Raw genomic sequence first — 19,489 nt, 5'->3', positions numbered from 1 at the left:
CCTACCACGAAGGACACTTGCAACAACAATAGAACATGAACATGATCGTACCATAACCTAACCACCAACCAAACTTACCGAATGTAATATTCGAGCCGTTTTCGAATATGGCCGTAGTTTGAATTCCCATGAGTGACGAATGTAATTGTCAATGTTATCGTCCACTTTTAGCACAACACCCTCGTGGTCCCCGCCACTGTTCATGCGTACCGCGCATAGCTCAAACCACACTACTTCCGCTTACTTTATAACAATAGAATAACGGAACATAATCACCCCCTGCATGAATTAAGACACTCAAAAACCACAACCATCATCACCACCGAAATGTTCGCGAATCAAACCCGCAAAACCAAAACGACCATATCCCAGTGAATAATATCTATCCAAACGTTTCCTCTGTGTCTGTGTAAATGTGTCGGTGTATCACATTTTTTGGGCTATTTTGAGACGTACATGTACGGCATCGTCATACACTATACTACAGTACTACAACTAACTAAAACGTGTCTGAGTGTTGTCTGTGTGTGTGGATTGGACGGCTTCTGCCGAACAGTCTGAAACAGTTTCGGTTTGGATTTTTGGCTTGATTTCTTTTCCCGTCTCTGTCGGCGACTCCTTCAATAATTAGCCGTCATAAACCATATTACTCGCGGCCATAATTAGTTTGCAAACGAAAGACGTTCGCGCGCCGCGCTCTGAATTATGGGTCGCAAACGAGCACGAGATTTATTTTCGGTCTTCGATTGCCCGTTTATATGTATGTGTGTATGTATGTATGTACGTTTACACAAAACGAAAATAAGGAAAAAGGCGCTGGACCACGTGAGCTTTTCTCGAAGTTCGGCATCCATAACATCTGCATATGTGTGCTCTCGTTATTCCGTGCTCGCGTCAAAACTGAACACTTATTATTAAATCGGTCACGTTCCTAACGAAAACTAACCTATCATTAGATATTTAGAGTAAAATAACAAGCATTCCTTGCGAATTTATCCTTCCGCGTGAATAGTTTGTACGGTTTCTAAAAAGGGATCTTCTATTGAGGAAAATATCCTCACATTTTACATTATTGTTTTGCCGTCGTCGTCAATAACCGCAAACAAAGTTGCTAGAAGTTTATAAATACAACAGAATTTGTTTTGATCGGCACCTGCAACGAAATTTTTTGATCTACCGAGCAAAAGGTCGTCCAAACCTCTCGCCGTTCCGGTTAGTAATGACTTGCTACTCATCATATCTCCAAATTGTATAGCGAATATCAATTACTTCCTAATAGCATCAAGACAAAAAAACGCAACAGTTTATTAAATCATCACTTCTTTCTATCCTGAGCCAATCTTTGTATTTCTTGAAAACTGCAACATTCCTCACTCCTAACAAAGAAAGAGTAGGGAAAGAGCGAATATAAAGATAGGAGACGAAAAATTAGAAGAAGTAGCTGATTTTAGGTATCTAGGAAGGTAGAAAAGTCAGTATGTTTGGAGCGCGACGCTGTATGGGTATCAAATATGGACGGTGGGCGCTGCGAAAAAGCAAAGGTTATAAGCATTCGAAATGTGGTGTTACAGGCGAATGATGTGGATACAGAAGGTTAGAGATATTAGAAAGAATAGAAGAACAGAGGACTCTATGGAAGTCAATAAGAAATAGGCGAGATAGATTGGTTAGTCAGAGACATATTAAAGGTAGAAACAGGAGTTAGGAGGGGTAGAGGTAGACCTAGATTAGAGTACTGTTCGCAAATAGTTAAAGATGTGGGTTGTTCTACTTTTGGGGAAATGCGAAGATTAGCTCAGGATAGGAAGGAGTGGAGGTACGTATCCAACCAGTCTTAGGACTGACGACCTTATGACGATGATGAAGTGGAACTTTTACTTGAAAAACCTAATNAGAATTTGTTTTGATCGGCACCTGCAACGAAATTTTTTGATCTACCGAGCAAAAGGTCGTCCAAACCTCTCGCCGTTCCGGTTAGTAATGACTTGCTACTCATCATATCTCCAAATTGTATAGCGAATATCAATTACTTCCTAATAGCATCAAGACAACAGAATTTGTTTTGATCGGCACCTGCAACGAAATTTTTTGATCTACCGGGCAAAAGGTCGTCCAAACCTCTCGCCGTTCCTGTTAGAAATCACATTCTACTCATCATATCTCCAAATTGTATAGCGAATATCAATTACTTCCTAGTAGCATCAAGGCAAAAAGACGCAACACTTTATTAAATCATCACTTCTTCCTATCCTGAGTCAATCTTTGTATTTCTTGAAAACTGCAACATCCCCCACCCCTAACAAAGAAAGAGTAGGGGAAGAGCGAACATATAGAAGTAGCTGATTTTAGATATCTAAGAAGTCAGATAAGTCAGAATGGAAGGAGTAGTAGGGATAGACATTCGAAAAAGATTGTTAAAGGTGTATGTTTGGAGCGCGGCGCTGTATGGGTATGAAATATGGACGGTGGGCGCTGCGGAAAGGCAAAGGTTATAAGCATTCGAAATGTGGTGTTACAGGCGAATGATGTAGATACAGAAGGTTAGAGGTATTAGAAAGAATAGAAGACGCTATGGAAGTCAATAAGAAATAGGCGAGATGGATTGGTTAGTAAGAGACATATTAAACGCAAAAACGGGCGTTAGGAGGGGTAGAGGTAGACCTAAATTAGATTACTGTTCGCAAATAGTTAAAGATGTGGGTTGTTCTAGTTTTGGGGAAATGCGAAGATTAAGCTCAGGATAAAAAAGAGTGGAAGTACGTATCCAACCAGTCTTAGGACTGACGACCTTATGACGATGATGAAGTGGAACTATTACGTGAAAAACCTAATTTATTTGACATTGATATATAATTGAATGTTGTCCATTGTTTCTTCAGTCATCACAAGTAAATATAGTTCGAATTTAATAGATAGGGCAATCAATCTCCTGTTTTTCCCTTACTACCTGGGGTCAACTTCCAGGTACTTCTTTATTCTTCAAAAATTTGGCTTCATTTCTGACTTTAAGGCTGGGGCAATGAGGTCGTTAGAAATGACCTGCATCCAATCTGTCGGTAGACGATCTCTGCCTGTTTTACAGTCTTCTGTGGTTATCACTCATTTCGTCATGTGGTTTTTATTATGGCGCATTATGTGGCCATACCAGCGTGAACGGTTTTCTTGCATCTTATCCTGTATATTAGCGACTTTAAACTAGTTTTGGGGTGATGTGAAGATTAGCTCAGGATAGGATAAAGTGGTGATGCGTGTCCAACCACTCTTGGGACTGACGACCTTATGATGATGAATCTAAATCTAGGTCTTCATTTGACCTCTTCAACCCTATTTTTGCTTCTGATACCTACCTCACACTTCAAACGAATTCTTCAGATGTTCTACCATTTTCACTCTCCATTTCTTATTGGAACGGAATTCATTATCACATGTTACAGTGGCAAGGCCCTAAACAGCAAAAATCGCTTGTTCTTTATTGGATATTTCCCGTAGATCCTTATCGCGAAAAAGGTCGTCTAGGCAAAGATTCATTTGACCCAAAAAGGGATGACCTTTTTAAATTCCATAGCAAATATGAGTATTTCGTTGCGCGTTTCCTGACTGTCCATCTGGACCTTTTTTCTCAGGGCGCGTGAAGGTATCAAATTAAAATCCATATCATATACTCAGGTTTGCAATACCTTGCAACTGTGAGAAAATCAAACTTCTAAGTCTTTGCAATCAAAAGATTACTGCATTTGTTGACAGTTCCAATGAAATCAAAACATACAGGGTACTTCCCAATGATCTTGAATTATGAAATTTGCCAAGAAGCAATGTCTTACAGCACAACTAAAAGAAAAACCGTGAATGAATTGCTACATCTTAAAAAAGTAATGTTGTAATTATGTGTTTTGGAGAGTGATTTTTGGAGAAAACGTAAAACATACCTTAATAAAGCGTGAATAATCTTCAAGATCCGATTCCCATGACTGACGAACCATTTATAAAGTTAAACCGTCGTATCGAGTCGCAAAAGCTGTAAATCATTCTATAAATTTTATCATGCAACTAGATTAGATATTTAAATAACTTGAAATTCAACAAAAAGCTTAAGCTCTGTTCAAGTTTTAAACGAGCTTTTGTACAGCCTTAATAAAAACCTTGCACACTAAAACGTACTAGTATTTTGTTTATATGATATCAACGGAACTACCCTTCAATTTGCTGTTAGTAAAAGAACATCAACAGTGTCAATGTTTAAGGATTTCCTAGAATATCAGTAAGCAAAAGTTGCGTTCAAATTCAGATTTAGGTCAGCTTTACTTATTCAAATTTATCTACCGTGAATTAAAGATTATATACTTACATATCGATAGTTATCAGTAGCTTGGTGTTATCAATTTACCAATAATTATCGAATATTATCTACTATATCGGTATATTGATAACTATCAGTAATTAATGGTTGCTATTACCTTTATCAATATATCGGTAATGATCGGCAATTATTGACCAGTCCGCACCCAACCCAAATACATAAATAACATATTTTTATCTATGCTAATCAGTATAGAATGTTTATAACTAATGAGTAATTATTGTCAAACCCTAAAAATTTAATTTTCCTACCCTATCGTTAAATCTAATCTAGCCAGTGAAAAATTTTTTGGTCTTTGTAATTATTGCATAATTAACAATTGATAAGAAGAAGAAGAAATTAGAATGTGCTGGGTTTGCTTCATGTACGAGAAGAATCACAAAATTTCGAGCAAAATTACTGCAGAAAACTGAAACAAAGGTCTCAGTCTATCCGATTTACTTCTCCAATTACTGAGATTTTATCCTGAAATCAATTCTTTGTCCATTAACTGCTGCCTCTTAAGTATTCGATGTATATATTTTGTAGCCAAATTGGAAACGGGTAGATACAGAAGGTGAAAGTGACCTATTTTTTTTTTAATTACGTCAACGAGATAGTAGTCAAAAGTTTACAAAAGTGTAGACCTCGATATAATTTATTTCATTTATTTATTTAAACTTCGCCTCCTATAGAGACATACAAGATGGCTGTACATAGTTTTTCTAAAAATAAACTAAAACTAAAATAAACAAAATTAAGACTAAATAAAACTATATTAGGACTAAACTAAAAATGAAAGGAAATGGAGTTCCCACCCACGGACAACTAGATTTCCCATAGTACAAGTTAACATCACTGGTGAGATGTTCGGAGCACAATACCAACTCCTTCCAGTTGAGATTCTTTGCAATTCTAGGTTCTGGTAGACTAGCTCGGGTACGTGGGTTCACCATGTAGGAAAATTATTATGGATGATGATATACTTCACCTATTTAATTAACTTATCTCCCATTATATATGTACACCAATAACCCTACAATGCTACATTTTAGAATTACGCATTTTTCAACAAGGTCCACTTGTGTGGATATCTACTTGCTGAAAACGAATCCTGGCGTAGCCAACCTCAACGTGATAGGCACGTTAGCTTAATCGAATAAAATATCCACACAAGTGGACCTTGTTGAAAAATACGTAATCCTAAAATGTAGCATTGTGCTACAGATGGCGTTCACTGTGCCGTTTGTAGTATGTTCTGAAACGCACTGTTAAGACAGCAGGTAAACGTTGGTCTGTGTTCTGTCGGAGCTGCCTGCGACGCGCTGATGAGATCCAAAAAGATCGAAATCGCGATCCGCGTCTGGCAGTTTCGACAGAATACAGACCACTTCGAATTATTTTATATGAAAAATTAAGGTCAAATAGGCTTCAAGGATATTTTCCAATTACCAAATTTCCCTTCTGTTCTCATTGATGTAGTTTTAAGGATATATTCCTCTTTAAAAGAACGACTTTACCTTCAAATGACCCCCAAGGTTAAGGTTACGGTTGTATTCAAGGTCACCAATTGATTTCCCCTTCGCAAGCATACAACTTTTGTCTAAAACATTTTCCCAAATAAGGAGGACAAATCGAGTTTTATTTACGATAATTTTTGTCTAATTCACCCCTACAGCCGCAGCTCGTTATACTCACGAGTATAATTATTCTTTCATTTAGTGGTGATGATTGATTTTAATCATTCAATCATTCGTTAGAAATTTATATATAGAAAGAAAGAGATACCTATTTAATAGTTGATATATTTCTATGAGGCAATAGGATCTATTAAATGAAAATATTTTTGAAATTGTGGCGTTTCCGGTTCTACCGGAAGTTGGTCATTACGTCGTTACTTCAAACAGAATGGCCCAATTTCTTTTATCATTTTCGAATAGTTTATTAAATTTGAATGAAATATTTATAAGAATTATACACTCCTAAATCTACGATAATATTTTCCAGTGCATATTTGACTACGTCAATGGAAGAAATTTAAAAATGCGACTGCTTATATAGTAAAAAGTGTCCCCAATTTTGAATTATCAATTCCAAAATGTGAAATATTTCATATATTATTCTTAAATTAAGGCAATCCAAAATCACCCAAACGTTTCTAGTTGACGTGTAGAAAATAACTGTACCCTTCAAATTAAATACTTATTTGGTATGCAATAAAACGTTTCTATAAACTTATACTTGATAAATTTACTGTATACTAACAGTAGTATCTTTATTAAACTTATCTTTGCATCAAACGTATGCAAAACAAACTTTCAAATATTTATTCTACAAGACTGCCTAGTATATGTAGCTAGCAAAATAAACAAAATTTCTCTTTACTATCTTGTAAACATAACACAGTATTATCTCTATTCCGTCAACAAAAATTAAAATTTTAGCATACTTATATCCTAAATAATATCAAAATGAACATAATTAAGTGGACTTTCTTTACCACAAACGCATACTTCTTAAACCAAAATATAAAGGTAGAGTGTTCCTTTCTTTACCCCCAAAAACAAATTTATTCATAATTTTAATTCTCTCCTATTAACACCAAGTGTTTTAGTCATTAACTATCCCTTTTTACTCTTATTTCAACATAAAACTACTATATACAGTTTTACCCTTAATACTATTCTATCTATATTAACTTATCTATTCCGCCCTCCCCCACTACATTTTTCTTTCATTCCTATTTAACTGACCTAAAAACTGCCACAATCTCTTTTTCCTTAAAATTTGCATCAGGAATCCTTATTCACCAATTCATAGCATTTATTCCAAACCCTACTATCTTCATATCCTCCTACCACATGCTTTAAGCCCTCTGCTTCCCTTTCACATGTACTACAACACATGTCTTTCTTTTTGCAATATTTATCTCCTCTGCACTCATTCCCTATGCTAAATTTTTCTATTACGTTTATTTCCCTCCCTTCCAAATTCCTCAGTACTCAATCCCCTTGCCAGTCTCTCCACAAACACTTCTTTAGACCCACTACATATCAAGACCCCTCTTTTCTTCTTAAATCTTCTCCCCATATTATTTCTTTGTACCTATTCTTCTTCAATTTTTCTACGTTTGTCCGTTCCCTAAACCACTTCCTCACCTGTTCTTGATTAATTTTTAATATGTTCAAAGTCCCCGCCCTCTTTCTAACATTTCAACTTTTTACCCCTATTTCGATTACTAGTTTTTTTCAAATGTCCTTCCTTATATCCACTTCGTCTAGCCTCCCCAACCTCTCCTCTTATTTTACTACCCTTTTTATCACTGTTTCTCACATTATTCCACATTATACCACATTTAGTTTCTCTTCTGATTATGTAATTTAGCGTACTTCTTCGTAATTTGAATACCAACTTTACATATCATATATAACACGTCCATTTCCTCTCATTTCCATATTTCTACCCCACTTTCACATTAAATCCTATCATTTTCCTACCTCAATCATCCTTGCATAATTTCTGACCCAATGTCCATAACCTTCTCAATATTACCCCCCTTTTAGCCCCTTAATTTGTAATATGTATTTCATTCCTATTATTGTCACTTAACATAAATCCTAGTCAGGCATACTTCCTCACATTTTCTATCTCTAATTCCTTATATACTATTTTTTTTCCTATCCCGTTCTTCCTCGTTTGTTCCCAAATTCCATAACATTTCATTTTTCACTATTTAGCTCCAGTCTTTTGTTTACTAAATACTGTCCTATCTTTCCTGCCATTTCTTTCAATCCCACCAAATTATCCTCCACCAACACAATATCATCTCCGTATGGAATGTTCCTCTCCTTTCCACGACTGTCCCCGCTTCCCTTATTTTACTCATCTCATTCCAGATCACACAAATATATATTAAACATTTGCGAACTTACATCCCTTCTTTGTACCCCTATTCGTCCAAAAGTTTCCCCATTTTTTGCCGTTAACCCTCACTACTACTACTGCCTTCCTATTTCTTAATATCTCCGTGCATACTTTATATAAAGTCTTCATAATTACAACACCCCTGTAATTTTCTACACAATCCCTTGCCCCCTCTTAAATACCTCAATTTCTCAAGTAACTCATTTCCTCCTACATATATATCCTTGCCATAATTTCGTATAATTTGTCCAGTGTAATATCTCAAGAAATCTCCATATCGCCCCAGAAATCCTATATAGCCCAACAGCTTTTTTCATTTTCAGCGCCTCTATTCCTTTTATAATTTTATCCCTTTCTAGATCCTTCTTCCTCTTCCTCTTACCTGCCTCCCCTCCACCATTATCCCAAAATTTCCTACATTCCTCTGTTCACTTCCTATCAATATCTTTTTAAAGTGCTTAATCCATGATGGTTCGTCAATCTTACTACTCAGTTGTTCTTTATTATTTTTCCTATACCTATCTATTATTTATAAAACCCCTCTGTGTCCCTCGGCGCCCTTAAATCATTTATTAATTTATAACTGTATTCCTCCTTGGTTTTTTTAATCTGCCATATATTCAAATCTCTATTTTTATACTCTTCCGCTTCACACTCATCCTTTCTACATTTATTCAAAGCATCCATATAAACTCTATTCTTTCCTTTCAACAACTGTATTCCGCCATTGCTCACTCCTACCAGTCATATTTATTATTTTCACAATCATACATACTCTCATCACCTTAATCGTATCTTTCCAATCATCTATCTCTGCGACTCTTTCTTCCACCTTCTTCAGAAACTCTCCTATTGATTCCTCCCCACTTCCTTGTATATTTTCTCACTCCCTCATCCTTTTTATCTATTTTTAACATAATTTCCAATGGTAAGGAGTCTATCTCTTCCCACCCCCCTCCATTTACCATTGAGTAATCTATAAAAAACTTACCACTCCCTATGCGCATGTATTTTCCCTTTTGATTACCCTAAACCACCATTCTATTAGGTTTTTCCTATCCCTTGATTACCTTTCCCATTTCTCATGCGTCATCCCCCACTAAACTATTAACGAGTCGTCAATATTTTTCGCTTTTTTGAAGGGAATTACCCTATAGGTCTTTGAAAAATTAAGGTCAAATCGGCTTCAAGGATATTTTCCATTATTAAATTTCCCGCTCTTCTCATTGATAAACTCAAAGGTATACATTCCTCGTTAAAAGAATAACTTTACCTTAAAATGACCTGAAAGGTTAAGCTTACGGTTGCATTCAAGGTCACCAATTGATTTCCACTTTTCAAGCATACAACTTTTGACTAAAACATTTTCCCAAATAAGGAGGACCAGTCGAGGTATTTTTACCATCATTTTTGTCTACTTTACCTCTACAACCACCGCTAATTTTGCTCCAACTCACTGAATCCCCTCATTATGCAATATAAAGTAGCAAATAAGTAGCTTTAATTTATTGAAGATTACAGTTAGACCTATTGCATAATTTTAGAGTGTAACCAACTCTTAACACGTAAGTACTTCGAGTGTAGACTGTGAAATTTCGTCAGTAAACGTCATGAGCGTGAAAAATGCTATTTAAAGGTTTAAAAAAATAAACAGTTTATATTTTTTCAACGAATAAAGGTATCCCGGACTGATGCCATAATACGAAAACATGAAGCCGTTCAGGGACCTGTCGATGGGTGGGGGTAGGGAAATGTTTTATGAGTGTACGTTGCAAATTTGAACTTGCCAGGTTCAATAGCAGCCACCCTACGCGTGTTTTTGTAACTGCGACTTTTAACATGAACGAAAAATTAGAGCAACGTGCTTGCAGTAAATTTTGTTTTAATTTTGAAAAAAATGCTCCTGAAATAATTCGGCAAAGATTTAATGAACATGCAATGAGTCGAACACAGATATTTGAATAGTATGTCTGCTTTAAAGCCGACAGGAAAAACTTGCAGATTATGAACGAAGTGGACGATCTTCCACATCCATTACGCCAGACAATATCGCGTAAATCCAAAAATGCATCCGCGAAGATCGACGGCAGACAATTGAAGATGTTGCTAATAAATTTGGAATCGGTTGTGGAATTTGTCAGCGAATTTTGACTTAAGAATTGAGCGTGCAACTCATAGCAACAAAGTATATTCCGAGACTGTTTACTGTTGATCAAAAGGAGTGAAACATTGAAGAACTCAAGGAACTTGATTCAAATGGCGAAAACTTTGTTTCTCGACTGATTGCCGGCCACGAAACGTGGATTTATGGATATGATGCAGAAACAAAACAGCAATCAAGTCACCGGAAAAACGTTAATTCACCGAAACCGAAAAAATGTAGGCAGGTGAGAAGCAATGGGAAGAGCATTCTCTTCGTTTTTTTTTTTAAGTTAGGGGAATTTGTGCCATAAGGTCAGACCGTGAAGTCAAGCTTTTACTACGATGTTTTGAAGCGGTTGCGCAGGAGCTTAGAAAAAAGTTGGACGCTGCACCACGACAATGCCCAATGTCACAGGTCATTTGCGACGCGAGAGTTATTGGCGAAAAATTGAATGGTGGTCGTTCCCCCCTCCCCTTACTCACCCTATTTAGCTCAGTCTGACGTGGCGCTGTTCCCAAAGTTAAAAATCAGGCTGAAAGGACGTCGTTTTGAAACCGTAGAAAAAATTCAAAGACAATCGAAACGGTACTCGACTAGTTCCCAAAAATGGACTTCCAGAAAATCTTCCAAGAGTGGAAAAAGCTTTGGGACCAGTACATAAATGCAGAGGGATACTCTACTTCGAAGATGATGGCGCGTCAAAGCTCAAAAATAATTTTCGAAGGATTTATGGCGTCGGTCCGCGAACTTTTGGATCGCACCCGAAATGTTATTTAGTATGAATTTTCGTTACAGGTCAAAACATTTAAATATAGAGAATGACTGTATTAATGATATATCTGAGTAATTATATAAAATATTTATGGAGTTTAGTGTTACACTTCAGGAATTGAAGTGGTATACAACCTTCCCCATTGATCCACTTTGATATACAAACGACAGCAGTATTTGATAATAGAGTCATCTAAATCGGCGATATTTTACGTAATAGCTGAGAGTCGTTATTAAAGAAAGTTTACGCAATACGAATTTATAAAACAATTTCGGAATTTTGCACTTGGGGATGGGCAACATTTTATTTTACATGCGAGGTGTCAACGGGCGAAAGCACCGACAATAGTATGATCGGTTCAAAAATTTCTAGGTATAAAAATATGATGCTATATCCGATTACCGATTTTTTAGTGTTGGTTTGAATAGTATATTTGCGTGACTGTTAAAAACTGACGGTACATCAGAACTGCCGTTATAACCGATGTTGTTCCACTGTATACATGCCTGAACAAATACATAACTCTTATAGGCTGTTTGTCCATAGTTTGTTTGTTGTTTTCTTCCTATTTTAGCTCATAATAATTATTAAAATAAAAAAATGTTTTTTCACAGCAGGTATTCTTTATAACGTAAAATGAGTTCCTACAAAAAAATAAATTGGTTGAACTCTTTATATTATTATTCTTACTGCATTTCTGCTTTACAGAAATCTTTTCTTTACCTTAAATAACAACGTACGTAGGGGGTTAATTGAACATTGTAAAATCATAATACGGCCGCGTAAATGGAAGAAATTTTAATTGTCTGAATAACAAATGTTTAATTTAGCAGAATTATTGTCTTACAGTACTGAGATAAAGGTTCCATAAATACTGAATTTTCTTGCTGAAACAGTAAATATGAAAGGAGAAATTCAAAAAATATTTTTTAATCAGGAGCACAATTTGGTTTCAATATTTTGAAGAAATGTTTGCTTTTCAAACTTATACGCAGAAAACATAAAGCAATTTTTGGAATTAAAAAATAAGAAATTAAAAATTGTTTATTCAATGTTACATTTAAAGCGGAGGGTGCATTTAGTCAGCGCGGAAAAGTGTGGACAGCAGGGAGAAAATAAAATAAAATAATGATATTGCCATAAGGTACATATAATAATATATTATTAATACTTTGCGACAGGATATTTTAAGAATGAAGACTTTGCCATAATGGACGTTCTTAGTATTAAAAGCTTACAAATGTCTTTAATTGGCCCCAATGAGTTTCTTCCTGCGATCTCTATAAAAATACTTGGGGATTACCAGACAGCTAATTTTGAAACTTCATAATCAAATAAAAGTTGAACATTAAATGTCCAAAACATATCGTCTTTTGCTAAGATAAAAAAAATGTTGTTTTGTACTTACTGTATGTTAGTAAAAATCATAAAAATCATATCAAACATTGGTACCTCCACAGGCATTTCTACGTTTTGAATTTTATTGAAATCGTATGAAGTAGTTTTAATTATTCTTTTTTGTACTTGTGGTGCGCTCTCACGGGCAATCGAGTCAATATGGAATATTGATAAATTCGGTTCACTGGACTTATTTTTATCCCAGGAACCTGTAGTGTCTATTTGTAAATGGAGTTTTGGCGCATCCCGTATATAGACATATTGTTAAATTATATTTTAGATATTAAGATAAGTACTAGCTTTTCCCTGCGACTTCGCTTGCAGAAATTAATATTGTTTCTTCATAAAACCTTTTAACTCTCAATTCACCCTTACAACGTTTTAATTTTATGTAATGTCGCTTAGATTGCAAATACAAACGTAGCAACATTTCATCCTTAAGGGTTGATTTTTAAAAATTGCCAAAACACGTATTTGCTTAATATAAACAATGAGTATTAAGAGCAACCTTCGAATAAATCCGACTGCAAATAAAATATACCTAATGGAATCGTTGCAATCTCTTTTCATTTGCTTAATTATATCAAAGAGCATAAATTTCAAGTTTTAAGTAAATTCAAGCACAAAACAAAATTTATAACATGAAGGTTTTTCCATAAAAAATAAGTCTCCTAGTAAGATTACGTGCACTCCGGCACTGGTAAGCTATTTCGAGTTCTTGGAAACACCACCATCCCCTAACCTTTGACGATCATGCCGGTACGTAACTTTTACTGAGGCTCCAACCTTTTTCCACAGTTAGCGGGATCGATTGCGGATGATCCTCAGAAGGTACTCTACCATCATACCTCCCTTTTGCTTACTGACTTCCCTCTGTTAGTACATCTAATTCATTTGTTTGAAATTGCAAACTAACACCTATTAGTTGGTCAGTAAATCAATTAGTAATTATTTAAATATGCTGTGTGGCAATGTCGTATTTCCCTACGTGACCCTACCAGGACCGAACTGGCATTCATTCGGACCATTACCTCGTGTAAGCTTATTACTTATTTTAGAAACACTCTGTATATTAAAAGCATCGTGCTACAGATGGCGTTTACTGCGCCATTTGTAGTATTTTCTAAAACGCACTGTTAAGACAGCAGGTAAAAGTTGGTCTGTGTTCTGTCGGAGCTGCCTGCGACGCGCTGATGAGATCCATTCGACAGAATGCAGACCACTTCGAATTATTTTACTCTGTATATTGGTATATCAAGTCGAATGTTCCCCGCGATATGCATTAATGTGTTACAATTAGATTAACTTTATGTTTTGTAATAAATTGTATTTCAAAATTAATATAAAAAACACTTTAGCGTAACATGCTGCAAACGTTGACTCTTTTTTACATTACCTGCGATATATTCATCATCACCATATGACTACATCACAAAAGCTTCTGCTTTTATCTTTTTAGCCGGGCCCACCGTCCACGTTTCGCACTCGTATATATCTATATAGATAATTTAAGGACGCCCCTATTATAGTTTCTCTTCGTAGAACCAAATTTTGTCTGTGAAAAACAGTTATTGCATTATTTACTAATGCAGTTGAAGTAGCTTCTATTTGTATGATGTTATTAACCCTTTTTACCATTTTGAGTTTTCAAGATTGTTAGAGAGCGATTTTTGCATTTGATTATAGCTCGTTAAGAGTCATAGTTGAAAAATATAATAAAATTCTAAAATAACAAGTGAACAAGGTATTTTTAAACTCTCACATTAATTATTTATACTGTTATGTAAGACACACCGAAGTCATCTTTAACAAAATCTTCCAATTTTCCACTCTACAACGCTTTTCCGCAAAATCGGTTCACCACTTCCTACAAAACAGTCCAAAATTTTCCTAAATCAAGGAAATATTTCAAAATACAGTCAGTTGATTATGAATTTGCTTTCATACGTGTTTCAACTTTATCATTTTGGTACGGAACGTTAAGAAAGTCAATTTCAGGTAATTGTAACTTTATTGTAACGCAGATGTATTGTATTGTTTTTTAGTTACGGATTTTTAAAGATAAAAAAGACATTTCAGTGTTAAAATCGTTTTATTCATATTTTACAGTAGTTAAAATTAAATTTTTATGTTTTTAATTGTTCCATTGAATTTTTAACGCAAGCGAAATTGAAATTTGAAACAACCAACAGTTTGATTTCCATCGTCAATTATTAACGCCGCTTTATAATCACCCGTGGCTATCCATTTTGGTACGATTGTTGATTCGATGGGCACTCTAACATTTGCTACCCCATAGCTGCCCTTAATAGGATAACATTATTAATCATATCGAAAACATGCTGATATAGTTTATCTATGTAGTCTACAAATATCTGACGAGTGTTTTTAACAGAGGTGATAGCATTCGGAATTCTCTCATTTAGTATGATAAAAGAAAATGGCAAGAAGAAATGTGTTAAAAATCGGTTGTCTGTAAAGTCGGTTTACTGACGATAGTTGAACGTGACAACGTCATAAGAAAATACTGATGGAATGGTTTCATTTTTGAAAAGAAAATTTTAATTTTATTTGTTTGATAGATATTTTGTATGGATATAGAGAAGGAGGTAAATGGAAATGTATTATTGTATAGCAGCTGTCCACGCGGACGCATCGCTCACTCAAGTAGGAGAGAGACAGATGTCGAACGCTGCCGAACGCGGAGGCCGATTGTGCCTCTTTGTCGCTCGTTCCGCGCTCTCGCTTGCACTTCAAGCCTTAAATGGAACGCCTCAGAGCGAGGTAACGCCGCATGAGTCATGTTTTTTCGTGCGTGCAGCCGGCTCCATCGAATTATAAGACGTTGTCACGTCAATATTTAAATCTAAACGAATGTGGATGTAATATTTTTCCATGAAATTGTACTTTCCTAGATATTTCATTGGTATTGTTGTTGGTATCATTTTCACAGATGATTGTATGGAGGTGAGTTTTAAGAAAGAACGATGAAATATCTGAGAAAGCAAAACGCCAATTTTGCTATTTATTGTGGAATTCGTGAATGTTGAACAACGTCTTTGTTAATTAAAGATATCAGCTTATCAAACTGAACTCACGACGTATTCATCCGCGTTATATTAAGGCACTTATACCAAATAGAATAAATTGTCGAAAGAATACTGATCAAAAATTTATTCATAAGAATATTTTATTAGTTGTTCGTTACTAATTAGACAATCCGCTTCGATGGGCTTACATTCTCACTTTTTCTTTCGAAAAGGGGTGTTTGATGACCAAATCGCAAACCCAAACACATACGAGACTGGTGGAATCTCGAATATTATACAAGATTTCAAATATGTTTTAAGACACATCGAAATATGTGAAAACGTCCCGAATTTAGTGTCATTGCCTGGCTACACCACTCACACATAACGATTCTCGAAAGTCAAACATTCTCGATTCTTCTGGTCCAATTCACTCTAGGACATTCTACTTGAGGAAAGTTCCAGAACATTCTAAATGAGGATCACCCTAAAAATATTTAAGAATATTCTAGTAAGAAAAAAAATTTCTAGAATACGTTGGTCGAAATTTTTGTAAAATGTCCTAATATAGTGTCAAAAGTCATCCTCAACAGTCACCACTCATACATTCTCGAATAGGCAATCCTATCAGAAATATTGAAGATCATTCTAGCTGAGAATCACTTTAGAAACAATGAAGAGTATTCTAATACACTCTGACTTCTTCTATGTGGGTATTTGGTGGTCAGTGGTCTACTCGCAAACCATTATAAGAAATTCCATCCAAACATTTTTTTTAACACTTTCGTCAAAATATGGAAATGTCCTAGGTTACTACATTTAACCACTAGATCTCTCACATCATTACAAGTACCGAAATGCAACCACATTGGTGTACAATGACGAAGTCTATTTTTATTTACATAAATATATTGATTAATATACGCAGTTTAATGTTTCTGTGACGTTTCTGATCTCACCTTTAGAATTGTGGAATTATAACATTATAGAACTAAAGAAATACATCTTCATATAAGTTGACGTGAAAAACTGCAAATTAAAGATACCTTTGTGACCGGGCATTTACATTTAACTCCCGCTTTTTTAAGCCAGTTAGGACAAGAAACCTTATACGCAAAGGAATCTTCCGGATACGTATCCAAAATTTCACAAATTCTTCCAAAAGTGCACGATCCATAATTAGCAATACATGGAAGTTTGACGTATCCCATAAATCCTAGCTGCTTAGAAATATCGATTTTGACCTGAAAAAATAAATAATCATAATAATTGCCCCATATTATGACTATTACAAATGACTATTCGGTGCAATTTTCAGAATGAAATGTCTGAATAATTTAACGTTAGTGAAAATAATCAATTAAAACAACGATCAAAAACTGCAAACTAAAGTAACTGATGAACTTCCACATTGATTCAGCTTTTGTTCCTTTTCTCCAGATAAGTTTACATTATGATTATTCTTATTAAAAAAAATAGGGAATAGGAGAAAGAAACTTAAGAGATTGCTGGAAAAAGAGAATGTTTCTTTTCGAGACACTAGTAGAAAGTATAATAATGTATGGGGCAGAAATCTGGGGATGGGAAGAGAGAAAAGAAATCGAAAGTATTCAGGACAGATATATTAAATGGACACTAAAGCTAGATAAGAGTACTCCGAGATACCTTCTTCAGGAAGAAACAAAATATGAAAAACTGACCATAAAATATTCAAAAAGGGCCTTAAAGTACGAAGAAAAAATATTAAATTCCGAAGGCAACGCAATACTAAAAGAATGTGTAAAAGTTAAGGACAAAATTGCGCTCTTGCAAAAGGAAGAAAAGAAAACCACAAGGGAAAGATGGAAAAAAGAAAGAAAGAATTTTTTAATGGAGAGAGGATGGTCAATCAAACATTATATATGGAAGCTGGAAAATGAGAGAAATGTATGGAAGGAACTAGAAAACTTAACTAAAGATATTGACAAACAAAGAAGGAGAGAGAAAATGAGAAACATGAAATTCGCTCAAGAGTACAAGATATTATGGAAAGAAGGAGAAGAAAAACCTCATTATTTGAAAGATGAAGGAGTAAAGAGAAAAAACCACCTACAATTAACTGCAAGATTCAGATTGGGAAGCGAAAATAGAGCGTCAAGGTATTGGGAGGAAGAAGAAAAGAAATTATGCAGATTATGTAAAAAGGAGCCAGAGACGCTTGAACATATTTTTGAGCGATGTGGGGAAACGGGAAGTTCTGCAAAAAGCTGGAAAGCTCAACTGGAAGGAGTGAACAACATGAAAAGGATGAGAGAAATCTTGTGGAAGAGAAAAATAGCAGGAGAAGAAAATTAATAAAAATGGAAAGAAAGGATGGTCTAAATAAGATGAGAAAAATATGAATAAGGAGGTAAATAGCAGAAAAACGAGAAAGTAGAAAAGAGAAAATAAGTAAATGTAAATGTAACTGCACCTTGTATATATAAAACATAATGTTTTTAATAAAGCTATCTATCTATCTATTACAAAATTAATTGAATTCACTTGATACTAATAAAGCCTTGTCTACAAAGTAGCAAAATACAAAATAAAAACTTAAGTCACGAATGGAGCAAATACAATTTTGATTAATCCACCATCGGAGATAAAAAGACCTTGTCATTCGTGCCAGCGAAATGTTAAAAAGGAACTCTAACCGGCGACCAACTGGCAGCGAAAGCCTTTTCCGTTATGTTATTACACATTTTATTGTCGGTATTTTTTTTTTTGTTTCTGTAGTACGAGCGAAAATGCTTAATTGGAAGAACGAATGTGTGGAATATATTTTTTTTTAACCCTCTCTATCTTCTACTTCTCTGAAAACTGTCCCAAAGTAACCCAACTCTCAAAACCTTTTCACAAACACAAACACCCGTCAAAAGATTTAAATTACATTTATTAGACTTATTATTTTATTATTAATATGAAAAGATAGTGGTTATTAGGTTAGGTATTTGCGCGAATTTTCCTTATTCAAATGGTCATCATCATCATCATAAGATCGTCAATCACAAGACTGGTAGAACATTCAACATGACCGAGCTTGTAAAAGTGAGAAACATAATGCCACAAAAAATCAAAAGTCGAATATACTTAACGTAAATTTAAAATCCGCTATACTTTTTGAACAGACCTCGAAATTTAACTAGGGTGTTCTTTCAAAAAGTTACTTGATCATTTCGTCGGCAAGACGTTACCCTATCTTATGACCCTATAATTCAATATTGACACATAAACATGTCAAAAAGCAGGTGATTTGTACCTAACAATTCCAACTAAACGACAACGATGCTGCTTTGATCCGGGTCTTAAAGGCCATCGTGTGTTGGAGTTCCTTACGCTTCGCTAGCACGAGTCCGTATCCATCCATAGTATGGGTGTGGAAGGACCCCTGAAAAAGCTCGCTACTCATGCTATCGAAACGTTACCCTGCTTTCACACAGACGGTTTTCTAACGGCAACCGTGCCGTGCCGTGCCGTAATTTCATTTTGCTTTGCGTTCACACTGCACACGGTTTTTCACGGTTTAGTTTTGTTTTGATACATGATCAAAATGGACGAAAGAAAAAAACGCATGTTGTTACTAATGATATGGCATAATCGCAGAAAAACACAAAAAACAAGAAGATTTTGGATTCATCCACTACTTGAAAACAGACAATTGATGGGTGAACTTGTAACATTATTTCATGAGGTACGAGAGGATAGCTCCAAATTTTTTAATTATTTTCGAATGTCCATTAGGAGTTTCGATGAATTATGCGTAAAATTGCAAGATGATTTAAAAATTAGTAATAGTCATCAAAATTAATTGACAATGATTACGCTTTATTTAATATCAAGAGGGAAATAAAAAAAAATTGAGTATC

At 35.1% G+C, this 19,489-nt stretch overlaps 2 protein-coding genes across 2 annotated transcripts in view; both read right to left on the bottom strand.

Annotated features, from left to right (window-relative positions):
• The window catches only part of LOC108739746 (rho GTPase-activating protein 6), a 196,062-nt gene extending 195,502 nt beyond the window's left edge, over positions 1-560 (bottom strand). The window contains exon 1 of the mRNA XM_025980197.1: positions 79-560. Coding sequence (XP_025835982.1) covers positions 79-130 — 52 coding nt within the window. The 5' untranslated portion in view covers positions 131-560. The remainder of the gene's footprint in view (positions 1-78) is intronic.
• Positions 561-14,654: 14,094 nt separating this feature from the next.
• Positions 14,655-19,489, bottom strand: part of LOC108739747 (ganglioside GM2 activator-like) — a 10,565-nt gene continuing 5,730 nt past the window's right edge. The window contains exons 3-4 of the mRNA XM_025980205.1: positions 16,649-16,846; positions 14,655-14,877 (exon numbers count right to left, since the gene is read on the bottom strand). Of these exons, the coding sequence (XP_025835990.1) occupies positions 14,728-14,877; positions 16,649-16,846 (348 nt within the window). The 3' untranslated portion in view covers positions 14,655-14,727. The remainder of the gene's footprint in view (positions 14,878-16,648; positions 16,847-19,489) is intronic.

The sequence above is a fragment of the Agrilus planipennis genome, unplaced genomic scaffold (assembly GCF_000699045.2).
Source record: "Agrilus planipennis isolate EAB-ADULT unplaced genomic scaffold, Apla_2.0 scaffold252, whole genome shotgun sequence".
Classification (NCBI taxonomy): Eukaryota; Metazoa; Arthropoda; class Insecta; order Coleoptera; family Buprestidae; genus Agrilus; species Agrilus planipennis.
Note: the sequence above shows the minus strand (reverse complement) of the source record. Positions and strands in the feature narration are given on the sequence as shown.